Source organism: Lagenorhynchus albirostris, chromosome 9 (assembly GCF_949774975.1).
Source record: "Lagenorhynchus albirostris chromosome 9, mLagAlb1.1, whole genome shotgun sequence".
Lineage (NCBI taxonomy): Eukaryota > Metazoa > Chordata > Mammalia > Artiodactyla > Delphinidae > Lagenorhynchus > Lagenorhynchus albirostris.
Genome location: NC_083103.1, coordinates 94,441,285 through 94,462,124, shown reverse-complemented (window position 1 = coordinate 94,462,124; position 20,840 = coordinate 94,441,285). Strand labels below are relative to the sequence as shown.

Below are 20,840 nucleotides of genomic sequence, written 5' to 3'. Positions count from 1 at the left end.
ACGTTAGTCAATATATTAGACCTTTACACTAAAATTAATTCAAGGTGGACCAAAGATTTAAATATATAAAGTGAAACCAGGAAAATGCTATAGGAATTAATGGGAGAAGTTTTGTAAAAGAATAATCTAAGCCATAAAAGAACAGTGAATTCTACTACAGTCAAATATTTGTAAAATGTGTATAGAAAACCAACCATAAGTTAAGTCAAAATCTAAATAACAACACTGGAAAAATATTTGCAACTAATGCCACAAACAAAAGATCTATTTTCTCAAATATGTAAAGGGTTGTTGCAAGTCAATAAGAAGAAGATCAGGGGCTTCCCTGGTGGCGCAGTGGTTAAGAATCTGCCTGCCAATGCAGGGGACCTGGGTTCAATCCCTGGTCTGGGAAGATCCCACATGCCACGGAGCAACTAAGTCCGTGTGCCACAACTACTGAGACTGTGCACCACAACTACTGAATCCCGTGCACCCTAGAGCCTGTGCGCTACAATTACTGAGTCCACTCGCCACAACTACTGAAGCCCGCACACTCTAGGGCCCGCATGCTGCAACTACTGAGCCCGTGTGCTGCAACTACTGAAGCCCGTGCACCTAGAGCCTGTGCTCCGCAACAAGAGAAGCCACTGCAATGAGAAGCACGTGTACCGCAACGAAGACCCAACGCAGCCAATAAATAAATAAATAACACTAAGAGAAGGGGTTATATTCTAAACACCAAGAGTAACAGTAAAAAAAAAAAATCAAAGGATATGAGCCTGTATTTCATGAGAAGGAAAAACAAATGGTTAGGAAAATGCAGATTAAAATTAAGCTGAGATGCCATTTTTAAGTTATCAGATTGGCAAAGTTCAAAAAATTTAATAGTACACTGTTAGATTGTGTATGGAACAGTAGACACTCTTGTTAGGATTATGTATTGGTCCAACCTCAATGAAGTGCAATTTGGCAATATTTAATTAAATTACAGGTGCAAATACATTATGGTCCTACAATTCCATTTATTTGTATTTGTTACAAATAGTCTTAATGTTCAAAATGACATTTATTGTTAGAAATAAAACTGTAAAAACAAGACATATGAGAAATCTTTGTGGCCTTGGGTTTGGCAAGGATTTCTTAGACATGACACTAAAAGCGCAATCCATTAAAAAAAATGGATAAAACAGACTTCAGCAAAATTAAAAACTCTTGCACTTCAAAAGTCACCACTAAGAAAATGAAAAGACAAGTCACAGACTGGTAGATATATTTGCAAATAATGTAGCTGATAAAAGACTTGTATTCAAAAATATATAAGAACTTTTACAGTTCAATAGTAAGAAGAAAAACAACTTAATTAAAAAAAAAGTTTTGAACACACGCTTCACTAAAGATATGATAAGCATAGCTAATAAGCACATGAAAAGATGTTCAACATCGTTAGTCGTTAGGGAATGCAAATTAAAGCCACAATAAGACACTATTTTACATCTACTAGAATGGCTATACTAAAAAAGATAGTAACAAATATTTGTGAAGATGTGGAGAAACAGGAACCTCATTCATCCATCGCCGGTGGGAATGTAAAATGGAACAGCCAGTTTGGCAAACTGGCAGTTTCTTAAAATGTTATACATAAATTTACCATACAACCCAGCAATTCTTCACTCCTAGATATCAACCCAGACAAATAAAAACATGTCCACACGAAGACTTGTACGAGAATGTCCAGAGCAGCATATTGTATGACTCCATTCATCCAGAAAAGGCAAATCTAAAGAGAGAGAAAAGAGATTAGTGATTGCCTGGCATTGAGGGTGGGAACAAGGAGTGACTGCAAAGAGCACAAGAGATCTTAAGAGACTGATGGAAATATTCTAAATCTGGATTATGGTGATGGTTGTACAACTGGGTAAATTTGCTAAAAATTACCGAGAACAGGTGAAATCACTTAAAATGAGTGAATTTTATGTAAATTATACCTCAATACAATTTTAAAAAACGACATTTATACAGTCATTGTGGCATTGTAAGAGCAAAAGAACAAACTTAAATTTCCATCAGTAGAGGACTGGTTAAATAAATTATAGGGGATCTGTACAAAGTGGCTGCATAAAAAAAAAAGAGCTCCTTTATATATTGGTATGAAGTGATCTTCAGGTTTTATTAGGTGAGAAGTGCAAGATGTATAGTATGATAACATTTGTGTGAAAAATAGGGGAAGGAAGAATAATGTGTACTTAAGAGTTTGCTTGGGGACCTCCCTGGTGGCACAGTGGTTAAGAATCTGCCTGCCAATGCAGGGGACATGGGTTCCATCCCTGGTCCGGGAAGATTCCACATGCCGCAGAACAACTAAGCCCGTGTGCCACAACTGCTGAGCCCATGTGCCACAACTACTGAAGCCCGTGCGCCTAGAGCCCATGCTCCACAACAAGAGAAGCTACTGCAGTGAGAAGCCAGCGCATTGCAGTGAAGAGTAGCCCCCACTTGCTGCAACTAGAGAAAGCCCATGTGCAGCAATGAAGACCCAACGCAGCTAAAACCAAACCAAACAAAAAATCACGATGCATTTATCATCCATAAAAAAAAAAAGAATTTGCTTATGTATGCCTAGAATACCTCCGATATATAATACTTTAAATATCTTGTAAAGCTATGTAAGAAACTAGTATTATTGTTTGCCTCTGTAGAAGGCAACTGGGTGGCTGGAGAGGGAGGTGGAGGGCGACCTTTCACTGCATATTAGAACCATGTGAATTATGACTTATAAAGAAAGTAAATAAAAATGCAAACTTAAAAAAATGGTATTCAAATAAAGGAGGTTATTTGACCGTTTCGTTTTTCTTTTACAGAAAAATTACTTCCAATAGGTGGCGCTCCTGAAACACCATACAAGTTTTACTTTACTTTTTTTTTTTTTTGAGAAAAACCCGAATTTGCTCTGATGGCCTTTCCTCTCCATTTGTCACCTTTGGGAATCTTGAGTCTAGATTTAGGGTTGAAAATCTCTACTAGGATTGCTCCAAAATGTATTGCTCTGTTTCTGAGAACTGGATAGAAGGGAAAACACCTGGATTAAAAAAGAAAAATTGTAACTGGTTCAGAAAACCAAATAATGCTTGGGCCCTGTTTTACTGACTGAAATTTCTGGTTGATTGAATTAGAACTTCTGATTGATTGCTTGGGTGATTAGAAGGTTAATATAGGTTCAGTGATTCTTAACTAAGGGCAACTTTGCATCCCGTGGGGATACTTGCAATATCTGGAGATATTTTTGTTGTCACAGCTGGGGAGTACTACTGGCATCTGGTGGACAGAGGCGAGGGATGCTGCTAAAAATCCTACAATGCACAGGAAGTCATCCCCCTCCCCCCAAGGAATTATCAGTCAATCCTCCCTACCCCCCATCCTTATAGCTGCTTGGGGAAAGGAGATAAACTTGGCAGTAGTTGGGAAGGCAGGTAGTGCAAAGGCACGTTCTTAGAATTGGTGTAGAGAGACACACCTACTCTGAGTTCTGGGCTCAATTCTTCCTCAAATGGTTTCCTTGAAGGTGGCTGTATTGGTCATCTTCCCTTTCCTTAAGGGGCTAAAAAGGATAGTACAGTCATAATCATTTTCCATCGTCCTCTATGAATTAATTTGATGCATATTTATTTTCTAATTAAAAAAAATTTTTAGCTTTCACTCTAAATGTCTTTATTTTTTTCACCTTTCTTCATATATATATACTTAAAAATTTTTTTATTGGAGTATAGTTGATTTACAATGTTGTGTTAGTTTCAGGTATACAGCAAAGTGAATCTATTATACATATACATATATCCACTCTTTTTTTAAAAAAAACTTTTTTTAAGATTCTTTTCCCATATAGATCATTACAGAGTATTGAGTAGAATTCCCTGTGCTATACAGCAGGTTCTTATTAGTTATCTACTTTGTATATAGTAGTGTGTATATGTCAATCCCAATCTCCCTATTTATCCCTCCCTGCCCTTACCCCCTGGTAACCATAAGTTTGTTTTCTATTGATGCATACTTATTGAGTGCTTTTTATGTTCAAGGCTTTGGAGTGGTTTCTTCATGGTCCTGGGGGTGGGAGAGGACAAGAATGGAGGCTCTGTATCTAGTTTCTCTGTGTGTTCTTCAACTTTTTGTCACTAGACCCTGACCTCAGTCTCTCTCAACCCTTCTCTTTATTTCGTCCATTCTACCCAAAGGGATAACAATGCCATCATCTGGTATGTCCTAAGCAGTTTCTTCCAAATAACTTGGAAGTTATAACCCATTCCAAAATTTTACGACTACTAACTAGCAATGTCTCTTTCACTTCACATTCCGTTACCTGATAGAGCTGGTCATTGGACAACAGTGTCTGCTTGTCTGAAGCTGCACAAAAAATAAACAAAAGGTACACATACACAAGATAGAATAAATAATATACTGGGATATATTCACCCAATGGAGTACTGAATAGCAATAAAAATTAGTGAAATACATCTACCTATAACACTATGGATAGATGTCACAAGCATATTGTTGAGCAAAAGAAGCCACACACAAGAGTACTTACTGTATGAGTCTATTTACGTAAGCAACAAAAACAGGCAAAATGAATCAATGTTGTTAGAAGTCAGGATAGTGGTCGCTTTTGGGACTAAGTGGAGGCTGGAAGTGACCACAAGTGTTAATTCTCTTTCTTAAACTGGGTGCTGGATTCATGTGTGTGTTTGCTTTTTTAGAAAAGCTTTTTGAGCTGTGTGTATGTGATTCATGCCCTTTTCTGTATGTAGGTTTTACTTCAAGAAAGAGTTTCTTAAAAAGCACAGAGGACAAATCAGAGAGAGTTGGATCTTGAGATAGGCAAATATGCTGTGAAAACACCAAGTGTCCTTTTCTCCTGCCTACAGAACCAGAGCCCCACCCAGTCGTGCTCATCAGTGACACGTGCCAACCCAGTCTTTTCTATTGGTTCTATTTTGGTAGGAAGAAGGCTAAGGGTCCCAGGTGGTCTCACCCCTCAGCTAAGAGCATTCTTTTACCTCTTGACTGGCGAACTCCTTCCTGTCCAGCAATGTAGTAGACCCCAACAGCAAGGAGGAAAATGCTGATGATTTCAGCGAAGATAAAGCCAGACACAGTGGCTAAATTCAGCTCAATGCAGTTCTGACACACTGTGGGGAAAGGGAAGGATAAGCCTCCTTCGAGGTGTGAAAGTTGTTCTGGATTTTTTTCTCCTGAGATAATACCTCTGTCTAGGGCAGAAGACTGTTCTCTCTGTGGGTGGTATGGCAAGGGAATTGCCTGGGAAGATCCTTGGGCTGAGAACTCAATGCTTTTTGATGTTCCTCTGTCTCCCAGGAGTCCTGGGGGAGCCCATGGAGTATTAGTCCCAGCAACTATTGAAATATAAGGAAGACCAGATCCCATTCTCCATGCTCAACTGCCTTCTACATTCCTGTTACTTACCTGGTAGTCTCCCCTGTCTCCCTCACCTGCCCTAACTCACTTTATATAAACTGCTGACTGCTCCAATCTGTGGGGCCTACCCAAAAGTGAGTCAGGCTTTACAACACAGGCTATGTTTTTTCAAGAATTTGGGGGAGCTACTTTGTTAAATTCAAAAAGAAAGAAGTAAGTTGAGGGACTTCCCTGGTGGTCCAGTGGTTAAGTCTCCATGCTCCCAATTCAGGGGGCCAGAGTTTGATCCCTGGTCAGGGAATTAGATCCTGCATGCTGCAACTAAAAGATCCCACATGCCGCAACTAAAGATCCCCCATGCCTCAATGAAAATCCCGCGTGCCGCAACTAAGACCCGGCGCAGCCAAATAAATAAATTAAAAAAAAATTATGTTGAGATTAAGAAAACTGGCTCTTACTTCACTGTTTAGCATCTATTTCCACACTCACCCCAGACAAGAAGCTCACCAGAGCAGCAAGTACTGTTTAATTTCACACAAGCAAACCAAAGGGGATACGTACTTCTATAATATACTTGGAGTGGTTTTGAACGGTTCTTTGATCCTTGACACCAATATATCCCTCGAGGGTCCTTGGTACTACTTCCAAGATTCCAAGTCTTTTTACTTGTGTTTACAGGACTTATTTCCACCTCATCTTTAAACCATCTGATAACATTTTCATTCATGTCACAATTCAGAATTACTGAACCATCTTCTTGATTGTCATCCACTTTTACTGAAAAAGGAAATGTCTGTTAAGATCTTGCCTCTGAAATTCTCCCTGTCCCAGGGCATCAGGAGACCATGACAGTACTGCTTCTTAAGCTTTAATGTGCACATGAATCACATGGGGTCTAGTTAGAATTTCAGGTTTTATTCAATAGTTCTGGGGAGGGACTGAGATTCTGCATTTCTAACATGCTCCCAGGTGATGCCAATGCTGTTGGTTCATAGGTTGTGCTTTGAGTAGTGCCTAGCTGCTAGGGTCCTCTTTCTCCTCCAAGAACCAGAAAACTAATTGTTTAGCTACAGGAAAGCTGCCAGGGAGGTCAAGGCTGGCCACTGATTTGGTTGACACTGGGGAGGTTTGCTGTCTATCCTTCATCATCCCAACCCTTCTTAGCTCTTCACTTGCTCCTATAGGACTACTGTTGTGGGAAGCCATATTTCCATGAATTTCCTCAGAGGTTGATGATAGAAAGAAGCCATTTCCCCTACCTTCATTCAACTGTGCCATAGTACCTGTAGAGACAGAAGAGAGACAGAGGATCATCTGGGCATGGAGTCATTAGATCCCCTGATGTATCATTTCTGTGGTCATCTGAGGCCAACATGGAGAGCAAGAGCCTAATTCATGCGAGTGACAGTATCTATACCTATTTCTTTGGATTGTTGCCTAAATCACCAAACCGAATTTAGGGTGTTGTATAGCAAAGAGTTTGTCTGGTCTTTCTCCTGGGTTGCTGGGAGGGAGTTTCTCAACCCGTGGAATTTCATGAATGACAGGATTGCCTTTGTGATTCTTCATGGGCCCTTGGATCACACATGAGTTTATGCTAATGAGATGACTCAGGATGGGACTGGTCAAGACCAAACATGTGATTGCAGAATTGGGGCTTTGAGCCCTAGGAGGGGGAGGAGGACTGGAGATTGAGTTCAGTCACACGACCAGTGATTCAATCAATCATGCCTATGTAATGAAACCCCAATAAAAACTCATTCATACGTCCTAGTTGGTGAATATATCAATGTGCCAGGAGGGTGATGTATTTTAATTCCTGAAAGAGAGGGCATGGAAGCTCTGTGTTCAGGACCCTCCCAGACCTCACCCTATGTGTCTCTTCATTTGGATAGATCTGATTTTATTTTTTGTAAGAAAACTGTAGTAGTAAGGATAGGGCTTTCCGGAGTTCTGTGAGTTGTTCTAGCAAATTCTGAGGGGGTTCTTGGGAACCCTCCAGATTTGTAGGCAGTTCGTTAGAAGTGTGGGTAGTCTGAGGATCCCTGAACTTGTGCCTAGCTTTTAAAGTGAGGGCAGTCGTTTTGGGGACTGAGCCCTTAACCTTTGAGGTCTGACACTAACTCTGGACGGTTAGCATTGCAGAACTGTATTGCAGTATCCGTAAGGGTATTGCCTGTACAGTGTGGCATGCTCTTCTCCTTTAGCAGCTAAAGCCCTGGCAAAGACTGGGTGTGCACTAGCTAAAGCCTTTTAGAGCTGAGTTACTTCTAAAACCTTCAGCCTTGGTGATCCATTTTTTGTGGAAACCCTGAATGTCCCCAAAGAGTTAGCTATTAAATAGCCCTCAAATCTGTCTCAAAACTCAGAGTAGTAGAGTTGCATGGTAGACATACTATAGAGAACCAACACTGGAGTTCAGTTCAATTGGATTTAATCCAAACACTTACCACTATTATATGTCTGAGTAACGAGTAATGAGTAACGAGTGTGGAAGAAAAGGGTGGTGATACAAATAACTAGTTGTCGCTTCTGAAGAGTTTACAATGAAGTGGGAAAAAAAATAAACACAAATGTAATAAATGTAATAGTACTTGTAAATTATCATTTAGTATTTGTATAAATGCATATGGAAAGGGGTAGAAACTATTGATTTTGACCAAGGGTGAGGGGACAGGGAAAGCTTGACAGAGAAGATGGCATTTGGTTCTGCCTTGAAGAATGAGTAAGAATTCGCCAGACAGAGAAAGAATTTCCAGGTAGAAAGAATAGTTGAACAAAGATACAGACTTGGAAAAGGACAAAAGAGGTAGTTTGGCTAGAGGTAGAGTTTGTTATGGGGAGAGATGGGGGCATAGATCAAAGTGTGATGGAAACAGCTGGAAGGAGTCAACAGTCTTAGAACTTCATATAGGGGTGAACTGTTTATGAATAGTTCACCCAGCACAGTGCCTGGAACATAGTAGGAACTTTACATATTTCGAATGAATGTATGTGTGAATAAATGGGTAAATGAAGATAAAGAAAAGCAAGACAAAGAGTTAAGCAGATTTCTAACTAGCTCTTCTCCCCATCCACCTGATCACCATGGGAGGAAAACAGAGTCCCCTCATTCTAACTCTGATTCAAAACTCCCCATATCTCCTCCCTCTTGCGTCTCCCTCCCACCCTCCCTATCCCACCCCTCTAGGTGGTCCCAAAGCACCGAGCTGATATCCCTGTGCTATGCGGCTGCTTCCCACTAGCGATCTATTTTACATTTGGTAGTATGTATACAGACTTAAACTTTTGAATATATTCTTATATCAGTGGACGTCTCTTCAGCATTTCATACTCATGGTGATTTTCTCCTTCTGGAAGCTCTCTACTCCCTTGGTTTCTATGGAATAGCACTCATCCTATTATTTCAGCTCTTAGATCATTCCCTTATCTCTTTACTGACATGTTTGTTCTCTAACTATTCCTTAAAGGTGGTATCCTCACAGTTCTATCCTCAGCCTCCTCTTCCTCACATCTCTCATAGTTCTTGCGTGATTTCAACGACTTTCAATGTGGAGAGGATCACCTCTAGTCCAGATTCCAGGCATCGGCCCAGTTCATCCACTTCCTATTGTATTTCCAACTGAATATTTGTTCAGGCAACCTATATTGAACCTTACACTCAATCTGGCAACGTTGAAACTTATCTCTTCAATTAGACTATGAGCTAATTGGAGCAGAAGGTTTTTATTCACCTTTATACCCTTCTAGCCTAACACGTAATAGGATCTCACACGTATTTGTTGACCAGCTGACCAACAGAATGAGTGAATGCTTCATAGGTCTACTCCTAACCCCAGATCTGAGTTAAGGAACACATACGTTTTCTCTTCAGACTCCTGGCCTGTGCCCTTTGGGCTACATTCAAACCTAAGATGGTGGCATCCGGATTCTCTCTCAAGCCAGTAAAGTCATCTGTTTTGATTTCTTAAGAGACAAGGACTCCATCTCTCCCATGGAACATGGCTTCTCTTTAGCAGAGAGCAGTGAGAAGCTTCATTTTTGCCCTTCCTTCTCTGAACTTTAGGATGACAGCTCGAGGTTAGGGGATCCAAATATTCTTGCCCCCCTGTTATGGCTTCTTCCCTTGAGCCCTTCTCCAGACTGTCAGACCCCCTAGCGGGCCCTTACCTTGAAGAAGAGTGACAGCCAGGATGAGGCCAGCCAGACGCTTCCCCTGCTCCATAGCAGCCTCTGTTCTTCTCCCACAGAAGCACTGAGCAGCCCCTAGCAGCCAGCCAGCCAGCCTGTGCTAGCGTATAGCCTGGCTCCGCCCAGCATCCTTAAGGCTGGGGCCCCTGTGAGAAGGCAAGAACCCGGAGCCTCCACCCTCTGCTTCAAGTGTGGGCAGTGGGTGGGGGCAGGGCTCAGGAGGGCTGCAGGTGCAGATACCTCTGGCTTTTCAGTTAAGGAGAGGAGCGTGGGTGGTGGAGGGGAGGGAGCGTGAGGGAGTGCTGGATTCCCATCTCAGAGACTCAGCTTGTACGGAAAGCCACCTTGCGTGCTGGGCAGGAGGGGGCCTGGGCCGCCTTCTTTTTATGAGGGGAAGATAAACGTTTCTGCCACCACTTGTTACTTGGGTCTCAGCCAGCTGTTGCTAGCTGTTGTTGTTAGAACTAGTGAATTTAGGTGGGAACTCTTAGGTGCTAGGGGCTGGAACTCTGAACAGAAAGCCACCTCAGTCCAGGGATTTTTTTTCACTGCTCTCTTGAGATGAGATCATCAGAGTGGTGCCTGCCTGGAAAGGAATAGGTAGGACGATTCCACCAAGACAGACCATACATTTCCAAGGACTAGGGTCGGCTGTGTTCCCAGGACCTCAGGCCCCTCAGCCGGTCAGCCAGTGAATTGAGAAAAATGTACGGAGCTCTCACCATGTGCCACGCACAGGCCAGGTGCTGGTGATACAGAAGCGAGCAAGACATGTACACGCTCTACCCTCAGATAAATTACAGTCTAACTGCGACAGTGTAGACAGTTTGGGATTTCCATAGCCCAGAGGAAAAAAGTCCATTTGTCTCCTGGGGAGACTCAATTGTGCTGCGAATTAATCATATTGTTATTAATAACTCTCTCTCTTATTGAGAACATATGAAGTGTCAGGTACCATGGAAACATTCCATTCGAATTCTTCTCATGGTACTGAGGGAATCAGGCTCTGAAGAATTCTGTGACTGGCTCAGACCCAGCAGGTAGGCAGTATTGGAGCCAGGATGTAAATCTCTCGTTAGAGGGCTCCCAAAGCTCAAACTCCCACTGGTAAGAAGCTACTTAGGGGCTTCCCTGGTGGCGCAGTGGTTGGGAGTCCGCCTGCCGATGCAGGGGACGCGGGTTCGTGCCCCGGTCCGGGAGGATCCCACATGGCGCGGAGCGGCTGGACCCGTGAGCCATGGCCACTGAGCCTGCGCGTCCGGAGCCTGTGCTCCGCAACGGGAGAGGCCACAGCAGTGAGAGGCCCGCGTACCGCCAAAAAAAACACAAAAACACAAAAAAACAAAAAAAAAAACAGAAGAAGAAGAAAAAAAAAAGAAGCTACTTAGTGTGGTGTCCCAGGCGGCCCAAGGAGGACCTCGGGTAGGGTCCCAAGAAAGACCAGGAAAGGGAGGAACCTAGCTGATATGGCTTCTGGGATGGGGTTCACAGCTTGTCTCAAGGGTTTTGAGAGGTGGCAGTTTTTAGGTGGTGAGTAAATGTAGTGATGTTTGCTGACAGGAACTCAGAATTTCTTGTTTTTCATCAGTGACTCAAGAAAGGACACCCTGAATCTCCTTTTACTTCCTAGAAGTCCAGGCAACCTTTTCCATATCCTCTGCTTCCCCCTTCTACCCCTCCCCCACCCTCCATGCTCTGAGAAAGAGCAATTTGCACCTGCTTCCTTCCTACCCCACCCCCAGCCTACCTCTACCCTGGCAGCCTCCCATCACCAACAGCAGAGAGCAGAGAAATAGGCGTCTTCTAGTGCCTCCACCACCCTTTACTTTTTCCGGGTACACATGAGTCAGTTGGGGGAAGGCAGCTTTCACCTTGGCTGATAGTTCTGTGACTTGGGTCTGTCTTCTGGATGAATTCTGCTGGAAGATGGAACACAGAAGTTTTCTGTCTGGCCTGATACTGGCTGCCCTTCTCTCCCAAGGTAAGGCTTCTCTGGGTGGATGGGGGCATCTTGGAGAAGGGACCTAAGAGCGACATTACCACCTGGAATGTGGTCCACTCGAAAGTCCTTCTCAATGCTAGCTTCAATTCACCAGGCAGCGTTGTCAAGGAGGGCCATGTTGGGACGTAGCACAGGGTCTGGGAAGCACAGGCTCTTGGCTTTGACTGAATCCAGCTAGGGGTGCATCTTTGCCTTGAATGTCTCTCTGAAGACCTTAGGCCAGAGATCTGTAGGAAGTGTTGCAGTATGTGTGTGCCTTAGCCTAGGGCTGGTAATGGGAGCACTGTTCCTTCTAGGGCAGAGAGCCTTTGGGATCCAGGACTCTTGGTCATTTGGCCATCATGATGTCACCACCTGGGGCCATGGCCCAGCACTCAGGGGAATGCTTTAAGAGAAAAGTTAAATTGAGGCTGAGCAGGAGGGAGGGCAGATTTGGGGTAGTAGAATGACCCACTCATCCACGTTTGTCTGGTTTTAAAACTGATACTCTCATGTCCCAGGTATTCTCTCAATCCCAGTCAAACTGGGATGAATGGTTACCCTAGTAGTCAGCTTCTTTGGGACATCCAGGATTTCCATTGGAAACGGATCCCCAAGGAATACATGACTCTGTGATGTGGAGCATCTGATGTACATGTATCTCCCTGAGAATACATGCATTTTCTCCTGACCTGCTACAGAGGCACGAGAAATGGCTCGTCGGGGGGTTTTCTAGAGGATGCTCTTCTAACCAAATTGGTTACTGACCATGAATCTCAGGAAGAATGTAGATTCCACTTTTTCCTGGGATTGGAGATATAGATTCCAGTGCCTCTGTGGGCTGTGGAGATGCTCTCAGTCACAGCAGTTCAGTGGATCTAGAAAGGTGCTGTTCGTACCTCCAACCCTTAAACTCCCCACAAGACTTGACCTGTGTGGAGCCCCAAGAACAGATTCAATAAAAATTTTTTTTCCTGTCCCTCTCCTCCTAAGCAAGGGTGGAACAACTAAAAATCTTTACATGGGATTTGCCCTAGGTCCCCTTTTGGACCACTGGGATGGTAATTCATATTAGCTTCTCTCCTACCCGCAGCCATCATTGGCCATAGGAAAGGCTTTAGTAGTACCATTCCCTTGGTAGTGGTTGGGGCAAGGGTGGGGCGAGGGGTCAGAAGATGAGAAGTTGACGTGGGAGGGTTGCAGGTGGCTGGGAAGTAGAATTAGAAGGTTTCTTGGAGAAAAAAATGAGGACATCTCCAATCGAGGACCATTCTTCTGCCTTTCCATATCTCTTGGGTGTTTTAGCAGTCTGGGCTCCCCTCCTACTTCTAATCAGTGGTCTGAACACATTTCCAGGAAGGTTCTTGGATCGACCCAACTCCATGTTTTCCTCTTTTGCTCCATGTCCATCAGGGCCTGTCCTCTGTTTGGATTGTATCCTCATGTCCTTCTTGGTCCCCGCAGTTTGTCGGGAGCCTATTGAAGCACTTCTCTTGTGACTTCCGTCTCTCTCACTAGAAACCATGAACTATTCTAGACTTGGAAATTGGTCCTTCTTAAGTATGAGCCTCAGCAGAACAAGCAGTCTGGTGCAGACCAAAGAGCTGGCTCCAATTGTGGTATTTTTTCCCTTAGTGAGCCCCTTCGATATCTCTGTGGAGGAACTTGAGGACAGAGTGTTTTTGCGATGCAATGAGAGTATCACGTGGCTAGAAGGAACGGTAGGAAAACTGGCCGTAGGCAATAAAACTATGGACTTGGGAAAACGCAGCCTGGACCCATGAGGACTGTATGTGTGCAATAAGGCAGATGGACAAACCAGCAAAACACCTACTCTGCAAGTATACTATCGAAGTATGTGCTTCCAAGACCCTTTGCGTTGGAATGGATGGGGCCTCTGGATATGAGAACTTTCTAGGTGTAGGGAGCTCTGGTGTACCAGTCTGTGCTCTCAACAAACTGGGTTGTTCTCGTAATGGTATGAGCCAGATTTTGGAGCCCTGAGTGGGAAATAGCTTAATGGCAAAAGAACAATAGGGACCTTGTGACCCAAGCAGTAGGGGCTTGGTTGGGAGAGTGGTTGGCCTACTGCCTTGTTTAAGTTCCTACAAAGCTGAGACAACTTCTTGGCTCTCCTCAGGGATTTCTTGGGTTGAAGGTTAGAGGTAGACGTATCAAGGCTCTCAGCAGGACTTAGTTTGGGTCTTGGCATGAGAGATCCTGGGGCTGACCTAAGAGGCAGAGATGGTTCCCTGATCTTGAAGCCCCTCCACCTCTCCTTTGGCCTCCCTTCCCCCACAGTGTGCCAGAACTGTGTGGAGCTGGACTCGGCCACCCTGGCAGGCATCGTCATCACTGACATCATTGCCACCGTGCTCCTTGCTTTGGGTGTCTACGGCTTTGCTGGACACGAGACTGGAAGGCTCTCCAGGGGTAAGTGGGAGGGACAGAACATGTGTGTGTTGTGGCTGTGAATGTGGGTATGAGTGTGTACCTGCTAAGGAACGGGGCTGGAGGTGGGTTGTGTCTCACCTGGGAGTCACTATTGCAATCTCCTAAGGCCTCCTACAACTGGTTGCTGACAGCACTTAGGTGCCCATGTAGCTCATGCAGACTTCCAAGGGTGTGACCAATGCTGGTCCCCCTGCAGCATTCACGGGGTCTCCCTGTCCCATCTCCTAGGCCCTTGTTGACTCTCTTTCCCTGGTTCTTCTAGTTGCTGACACTCAAGTTTTGTTGGGGAATGACCAGCTCTATCAGGTGAGCCCTGAGGGGAAAAAGATGAGAATGGGGGGAGGAGTGAGTGGGGATGGAGAGCCTGATACTAGGTTTAATGTGTATGTGTGTGAAGATCCTAGTGGGGAATCCGTCACTGGGGGGTCTGGAATGGCCAGGAATGATCTCTCATCTCTGGGGTCTGCTGGGGTTCTCCCTGGGACAGTTCTGACACTGCCTCACTGCTTCTCCTTCTCATCTCTTAGCCCCTTCGAGATCGGAATGATGCTCAGTACAGTCATCTTGGTGAGAACTGGGCTCGGAACAAGTGAACCTGAGGCTGGTGGCTTCTAGGCTTATTGGTTATCGACTGGACCTTCTCTCCTTGCTCAGCCAAGAAAGCTGTCCTCCTTTACTCAGCAGGCGCCTGGACTTTTGAAGGCTCCTGGACAAGGCATGGGAGTGGCCCTGACCTGACTGGGCCCTTGCCCTCCCCTGCCCATCTGTGTCCTTCTTTAATCACTTCCCTCCTCTGCCCCACATGGACCGTGTGATGGGCCGTCTCCCACCATATCTTGACCCACTGGTGTTTCTGTCCTGGTGGGCTCCCTGGGTGCAGGATCGGCCCCACCACACTCTCTTGGCTCCAGTCCCCTATTACAACCCTTCTACGGCTTTGATTTCCTCACCACAGTGGAGGGCGGGCTGCTGTGTTTAGGGACACAGCCACTCAGAAGTTTCCATGACATCATGAGTGGAGGTGGCAGAGACATCAAAGGCCCTGAGGATCACTTCTCATCAAGGCTCCGAGAGTGTGTATGACAAAGTCCCATTTCTGCTAAGGGGCTGGCCTTGGCTTTATGACTCCTGTGGAGTGGTAGCCACTACCTACAAGGAGGTCTCAGCCAGGGCCCCTTCAGTACCCTTTTCCCCTGTATAGAAGGTACCATTCTATTTTCTTTCCTCAGAACCTGTCCCTGCCCCACCCCTGCCTTCTGCATAGTAAACTGGCATCAGAAACTCTTCATCAATGAAAACATACTATCCTTCTCCACACACTTGGAAAGCTGGAGTCTGAGACTGGGTGGGGAATTAGGATATTTGCAATAGATGGCATCTTTAGCCATTGGGTTAGTGGCGGTTCTGAAACTTTGGGATTTATTTAAAAAATACACACTTGGGTCCCACTTGGGGACACTCTTGGGTCCCCAGGTGATTCTGAAGCAGCCTCAATTCAGAGAATCTCTGGTTTAGAGGAAGAATTGAGGCCACTTACTCTTTTGTGTCCTTTACGCCCATGCCTGTCTACCATGTGTGGGAACCCCTCTTTTTTTTCTCTGCGTAAGAGTAATTCAATAAACTTCAGAACAGTTTAATGAGAGATGGGCTTTTTTTTTTTTAAAGATTTTTTTGATGTGAACCATTTTTAAAGTCTTTATTGAATTTGTTATAATATTGCTTCTGTTTCATGTTTTGGTTTTTTGGCTGCGAGGCATGTGGGGTCTTAGCTCCCCAACCAGGGATCGAACCCACACCCCCTGCATTGGAAGGCAAAGTTTTAACCACTGGACCACCAGGAAAGTCCCCAAGAGTGGGAGTTTCTTAGACCAGGGTTCCCAAAGGAGAAAATTATTAGCAACCACATAGCCAGAGGTCTGGATGATTCTGCCCACTATCTCCTCAAGATACACACAGACCCTAACTTTGTTAGGACAGAATGAACTTCCAATTTACACATGCTTCACTCATGGTTATGATTCATTCCTACCCTTTATACCCTACTGCTGCAGTCCTCCTAGCCCTAGATCCAATTTTCACACTGGATCCCTCCACCTTGGGCAACTCTTCCACGGCTTGCATTGCAGCAATACTTGTGTCCTTCCCATGCCCTGCACACTTCCTTTGATCCTGTGCTCCTCATATACCCTTATGTCCCCCTCTACAGCTCACCAGTTCTCAAAATTCACTGCACATTGGAATCTCCTGGGGAGCTTTCAAAGTACTGATGCCTGGGTGACACCCCTAGAGATGCTGATTATACTGGGTTGGAACATCAGGACTTTTCAAACTGCCTAAGCTGATTCTAATGTGAAGCCAAGGATGAGAAACACTGACCTTCACCTGAGCCCTTCTGGAAACTTGGGTCCCTTCAGCTCTCTTTTTTTTTTGTGCTTTTAAAACACAGCTTTACTGAAGTAAACTGACATGAATAAACTGCATATATTTAACGTGTAAAATTTGATAAGTTTTGGCATATGTATACACTTGTGAAACATCACCAAGATTGATAAGTATGAACTTACCCAATACCCTGGACAGTTTCCTTGTGCCTCTTTGCATGCAATCTCTTCCTTATCCTCTCATCCTCTAGGCAACCACTGATCGGCTTTCTGTCATTATAGATTAGTTTCCATTTATCTAGAGTTTTAAATAAGTGAAATAATATAATATGTACCCTTTTCTGGTCTGGCTCCTTACACTCAGCATAATTATTTTGAGATTCATCCATCTCTTTGCATCTATGAATAGTTCATTCCTTTCTAATGTTCAGTAGTACTCCATTGTATGGATATACCACAAGTTGTTTATCCATTCACCCCTTGATTGTCTTTTGAGTGTTTCCTGGTTTTGACTATTACAAATTAAGTTGCTATGAACATTCATACATAAATCATTATACAAGTCATACACTCATATACAAGGACATACACTCTTATCTCTATTGGATAAATACTCAGGAGTGGAATGGCTGGGATACAACTTTTAAAGAAAGTAGTCTGGCTATTCTAGGTTCTTTGCAGTCCCGTATGAATTGCCTTCTCAGTTACTACAAATGCCTGCTGAGATTTTGATCAGAATTGCATTGAATTTATAGATCAGTTTGGAGAGAACTGACATCCTAATGATATTGAGTCTTCCAGTCCATGAACATGTCTTTTGTCAGATTTATCCCTAGGTGCTTTACTATATTTTTGATGATATTGTTTATGTTATTTAAAATTTTTTGATTTCCAGTAGTTCCTTGAAATTGTATAGGAATACAATTACTTTTTGTATATTGATCTTCTATCCTGAAAACTTCCTAATTAATTCTAGTAGCTTTTTTTTTGTAGATCCCATTGGATACTCCATATATTTGATCATGTTGTTTGTGAATAAAGACAGTTTTTTATTTCCAGCTTTTCCATTTCCAATCTGGATCTGTTTTACTTCCGTTTCTTGGCTCATTGTACTACTAGAACCTCCAGTACAATGTTGAGTAGAAGTGGAGAGAGGACAGCCTTGCCTTATTTGTGTTTTTGTTTGTTTGTTTTTAAGTTCTGGGTCCATTCTAAATATTTATTTATTTGGCTGTGCCGGCTCTTAGTTGCAGCACGTGGGATCTTTAGTTGCGGCATGTGAACTCTTAGTTGTGGCATGTGGGATCTAGTTCCCTGACCAGGGATTGAACCCAGGTCCCCTGCATTGGGAGCGTGGAGTCTTAACCACTGGACCGCCAGGGAAGTCCTGCCTTATTAGTGATCTTAGGGGGAAAGCATTGTTTTTCATCATTAAATATGATGTAGGCTGTACGTTTTTCTTAGATGCCCTCTAACAGGTTGAGGTCATTCCCTTCTCTTTCCAGTTTGCTGAGAATTTTAAACAAAAATAGTTGTTGAGGATTGTCAAGTGCTTCTTCTGTATCCATTGAGATGATTATATGGTTTTACTTTTTTTGTCTGTTAATATGGTAAATTACATTGATGGCATGATCTGTTAACCCAATCCTGCATTCCTGAAAAAAACTGTACTTGGTCATTATGTATTTTTTTTGTGTGTGTATATTATTAGATTAAATTCGCTAAAATTTTGTGAAGCTTATTTTTTTTTTTTGGCTGTGTTGGGTCCTCGTTGCTGTGCACGGGCTTTCTCTAGTTGCGGCGAGTGGGGGCCACTCTTCGTTGCGGTGCGCGGGCTTCTCATTGCGGTGGCTTCTCTTGTTGCGGAGCATGGGTTCTAGGCACACGGGCTCAGTAGTTGTGGCTCGCGGGTTCTGGAGCGCAGGCTCAGTAGTTATGGTGCACGGGCTTAGTTGCTCCGCGGCATGTGGGATCTTCCACCACCAGGGCTCGAACCCGTGTCCCCTGCATTGGCAGACGGATTCTTAACCACTGCGCCACCAGGGGAGCCCGTGAGGCATTTTTGCATCTATTCATACGGGATATTGGTCTGCAGCTTTCTTTTCTTGTAATGTCTTTGTCTGGTTTTTTTGATATCAGGGTATGTTAGTCAGGGTTCTTCAGAGCAACAGAGTTGCAGTTGATGTTGCATGTTGAGCCCAAAGGAAGGTCTAGAGACAGAGAGAGCGCCCTCTTCCTCAGACGACCTCAGTCTGCTTTTTCTTAAGGCCTTCACTGATTGGATGAAGCTCTCCCACATTATAGAAGGTAATCTGCTTTACTCAAAGTCGACTGATATAAATGTTAATCTCAGCTAAAGAGTACCTTCACAACACAATGAGATGCGTTTGACCAAATATCTGGGTACTGTGGCTCAGCCAGTCTGACGCATAATATTAAGCATTGCGCGTGATAAGTTTGGTCTTCATAGAATGAGTTGGAAGTATTCTCTCTTCAATTTTCTGAAGGGGTTTGTATAGAGTTGGTATTATTTCTTCCTTAAATGTTTGATAGATTTCACCAAGGAAGCCATCTTGGTCTAGAGTTTTCTTTGTGGAAAGGTTTTCAACTCTGAATTCAGTTTATTTAATAGCTAAAGGGCTATTTTGGTTACCTAGTTCATCTTCAGTGAGTGGAGTGCCTTCTCCTTTGACTTCAAATTCTCTCCATCCTTCCCTTCAGGGCCCAGATCAAGTCTCTCTTCCTCCATGGAGCTTTTGCCCACCACCTCAGCTCTCCCAGTTCCTCCTGGGAAAACTGACAACACCATCTATAGCACTTCTATGCTTACTCACATTGGTTCTGTCGCTGTTTAACTTTTTGCATACTTGACCACTCATATAATTGTAAGCTCCTTGAAGACAGGAACTGTTTGTATCCTTTTAGTACTTAGCACAGTGCTGGTCTGTCACACGAGTGATTAGAAAAGCGCTCATGGAAGGAATACCTAAGCAATTCAATACAGTTTTTAAGTCAGGAAAATGGAGAGCATTTCTAATGATCACAGTCAGCACTGGGTAGCTGTTCAGAGCATTGGAGTTGGACAGCCTTGGCGGCTAATTCCAGCTCTGTCCCTGACTAACTGTGCACCTTGAGTGAATGACTTCACCTCTTTGAGCCCCCTATTCTCATATGTAAAATAAGGACATCTACCTTGTCGGTCGGTCATCATAGATGAAATGAGATAACGCTTGTATAGTGCTAAACACAATTTCTAGAGCAGAGTAAATGCTTCCTAAGTGTTAGCTATTATTGCTTTCATTACGCTGAGCCATACCTCCCTTGCCTGGGCAGCATCACATATACCTGGGACAGAACTGCCACCCCGGGCCAGCCTGCTGCTCAGCAGCTAGTGGTGGTCAACGTCACAGAGATTCCTTTCGAGCCTGAGTGCTGAGTGCTTACAGGGAGAGAAGCAGCTTCAGCAGGGGCCAACAGATAGAAACTGTAACCACAAGACCAAGGCTGAGTGTGTCCAGTGTGTGGAGGCTGCTAACCACAAAGGGCTTTTGTGAGTCGTGGTCACACTCTTAAATAGTCCTGGGGTCAGCAGAGAGGTTTCTGAGTGCAGAGAGGGAGCAAGGAGAGCCCACTGGTTTGAGCTGGGCTGAGAGGTCCTCAGTGCTCTGGCGTCTTCTCTCTGCAAGCTGAGTGTGTGCCCTGGGAGAGTGGAAAGAAACCCTCCCACAACACCAGTCTCTGCTGCGCTGCACCCATGTCCCTCGCTCAGAGTGCAGCCCACATCCTGGCCGCTAAACCACAGCCCGCCTCGGGCTGCAGGCTGCTGCCTCTCACAGTGGAGGGAGAGGGGCCTGCCCGGCAGCACCTCCTCCCCTTCTCTCCCCTCCCCTCCCCTCCCCAGCTCCGCGGAGGCGCTTCCTTTTCGAGGCAGGAAGGAAATATGTGTCCGCTGCCTCCCCTTCACCTCCTCTCTTCTGCCTGCTGCCTTCAGCTACCTTTTAAGGCCTCTGTTTCTGTCTCACCCATTTTCTGAGCTGACCACTCCATCAGGGACCCATCAGGCACTCTCTGCCATCCTTGATGTTTTTCTCCAAAAGACATTAGGTAAACGATCATTTCTTTCTTTCTCTCTCTCTCCTTTCTTTCTTTTCCTTCCTTCCTCCTTCCCTCCCTCCCTCCCTCCCTCCCTCCCTTTCACTCTCTCTCTCTCTCTTTTGATTTATTCCCTGATGCCCTTTCCAAAGAGAGCTTCAGATAATGTCTGTTTCAGCTGTGAAAACAGGTAGTACTGGCATTTGGGGTCATAGCTAGGAATATAGTCAGAGGAAGGGAGGACCTGTGTTGTCTTAGGAAACGAGGCAGCCTCTGAGGGCCTCCCAGAAAAGAGGGACAGCAACTCTTTCAGCCAAATACACTTTATTTCT

General features: G+C 44.4%; 2 protein-coding genes across 2 annotated transcripts; one reads left to right on the top strand and one right to left on the bottom strand.

Moving 5' to 3' along the window:
* Nucleotides 1-1,627: 1,627 nt before the first annotated feature.
* On the bottom strand, nt 1,628-9,642 carry LOC132525416 (T-cell surface glycoprotein CD3 gamma chain). The gene is made up of 7 exons (XM_060157972.1): nt 9,580-9,642; nt 6,669-6,692; nt 5,971-6,186; nt 5,031-5,162; nt 4,334-4,377; nt 3,494-3,577; nt 1,628-1,759 (listed from the first exon to the last, which is right to left on the bottom strand). The coding sequence occupies exons 1-6, from the start codon at nt 9,632-9,634 to the stop codon at nt 3,512-3,514; spliced, it is 537 nt and encodes a 178-aa protein (XP_060013955.1). The 5' UTR covers nt 9,635-9,642; the 3' UTR covers nt 1,628-1,759; nt 3,494-3,511.
* A 1,829-nt stretch (nt 9,643-11,471) lies between these two features.
* LOC132525415 (T-cell surface glycoprotein CD3 delta chain) lies at nt 11,472-15,666 on the top strand. Its single transcript, XM_060157971.1, has 5 exons — nt 11,472-11,581; nt 13,217-13,435; nt 13,883-14,014; nt 14,298-14,341; nt 14,563-15,666. Coding segments are annotated over exons 2-5 (243 nt in total). The 5' UTR covers nt 11,472-11,581; nt 13,217-13,434; the 3' UTR covers nt 14,629-15,666.
* The last annotated feature ends 5,174 nt before the right edge of the window (nt 15,667-20,840 follow it).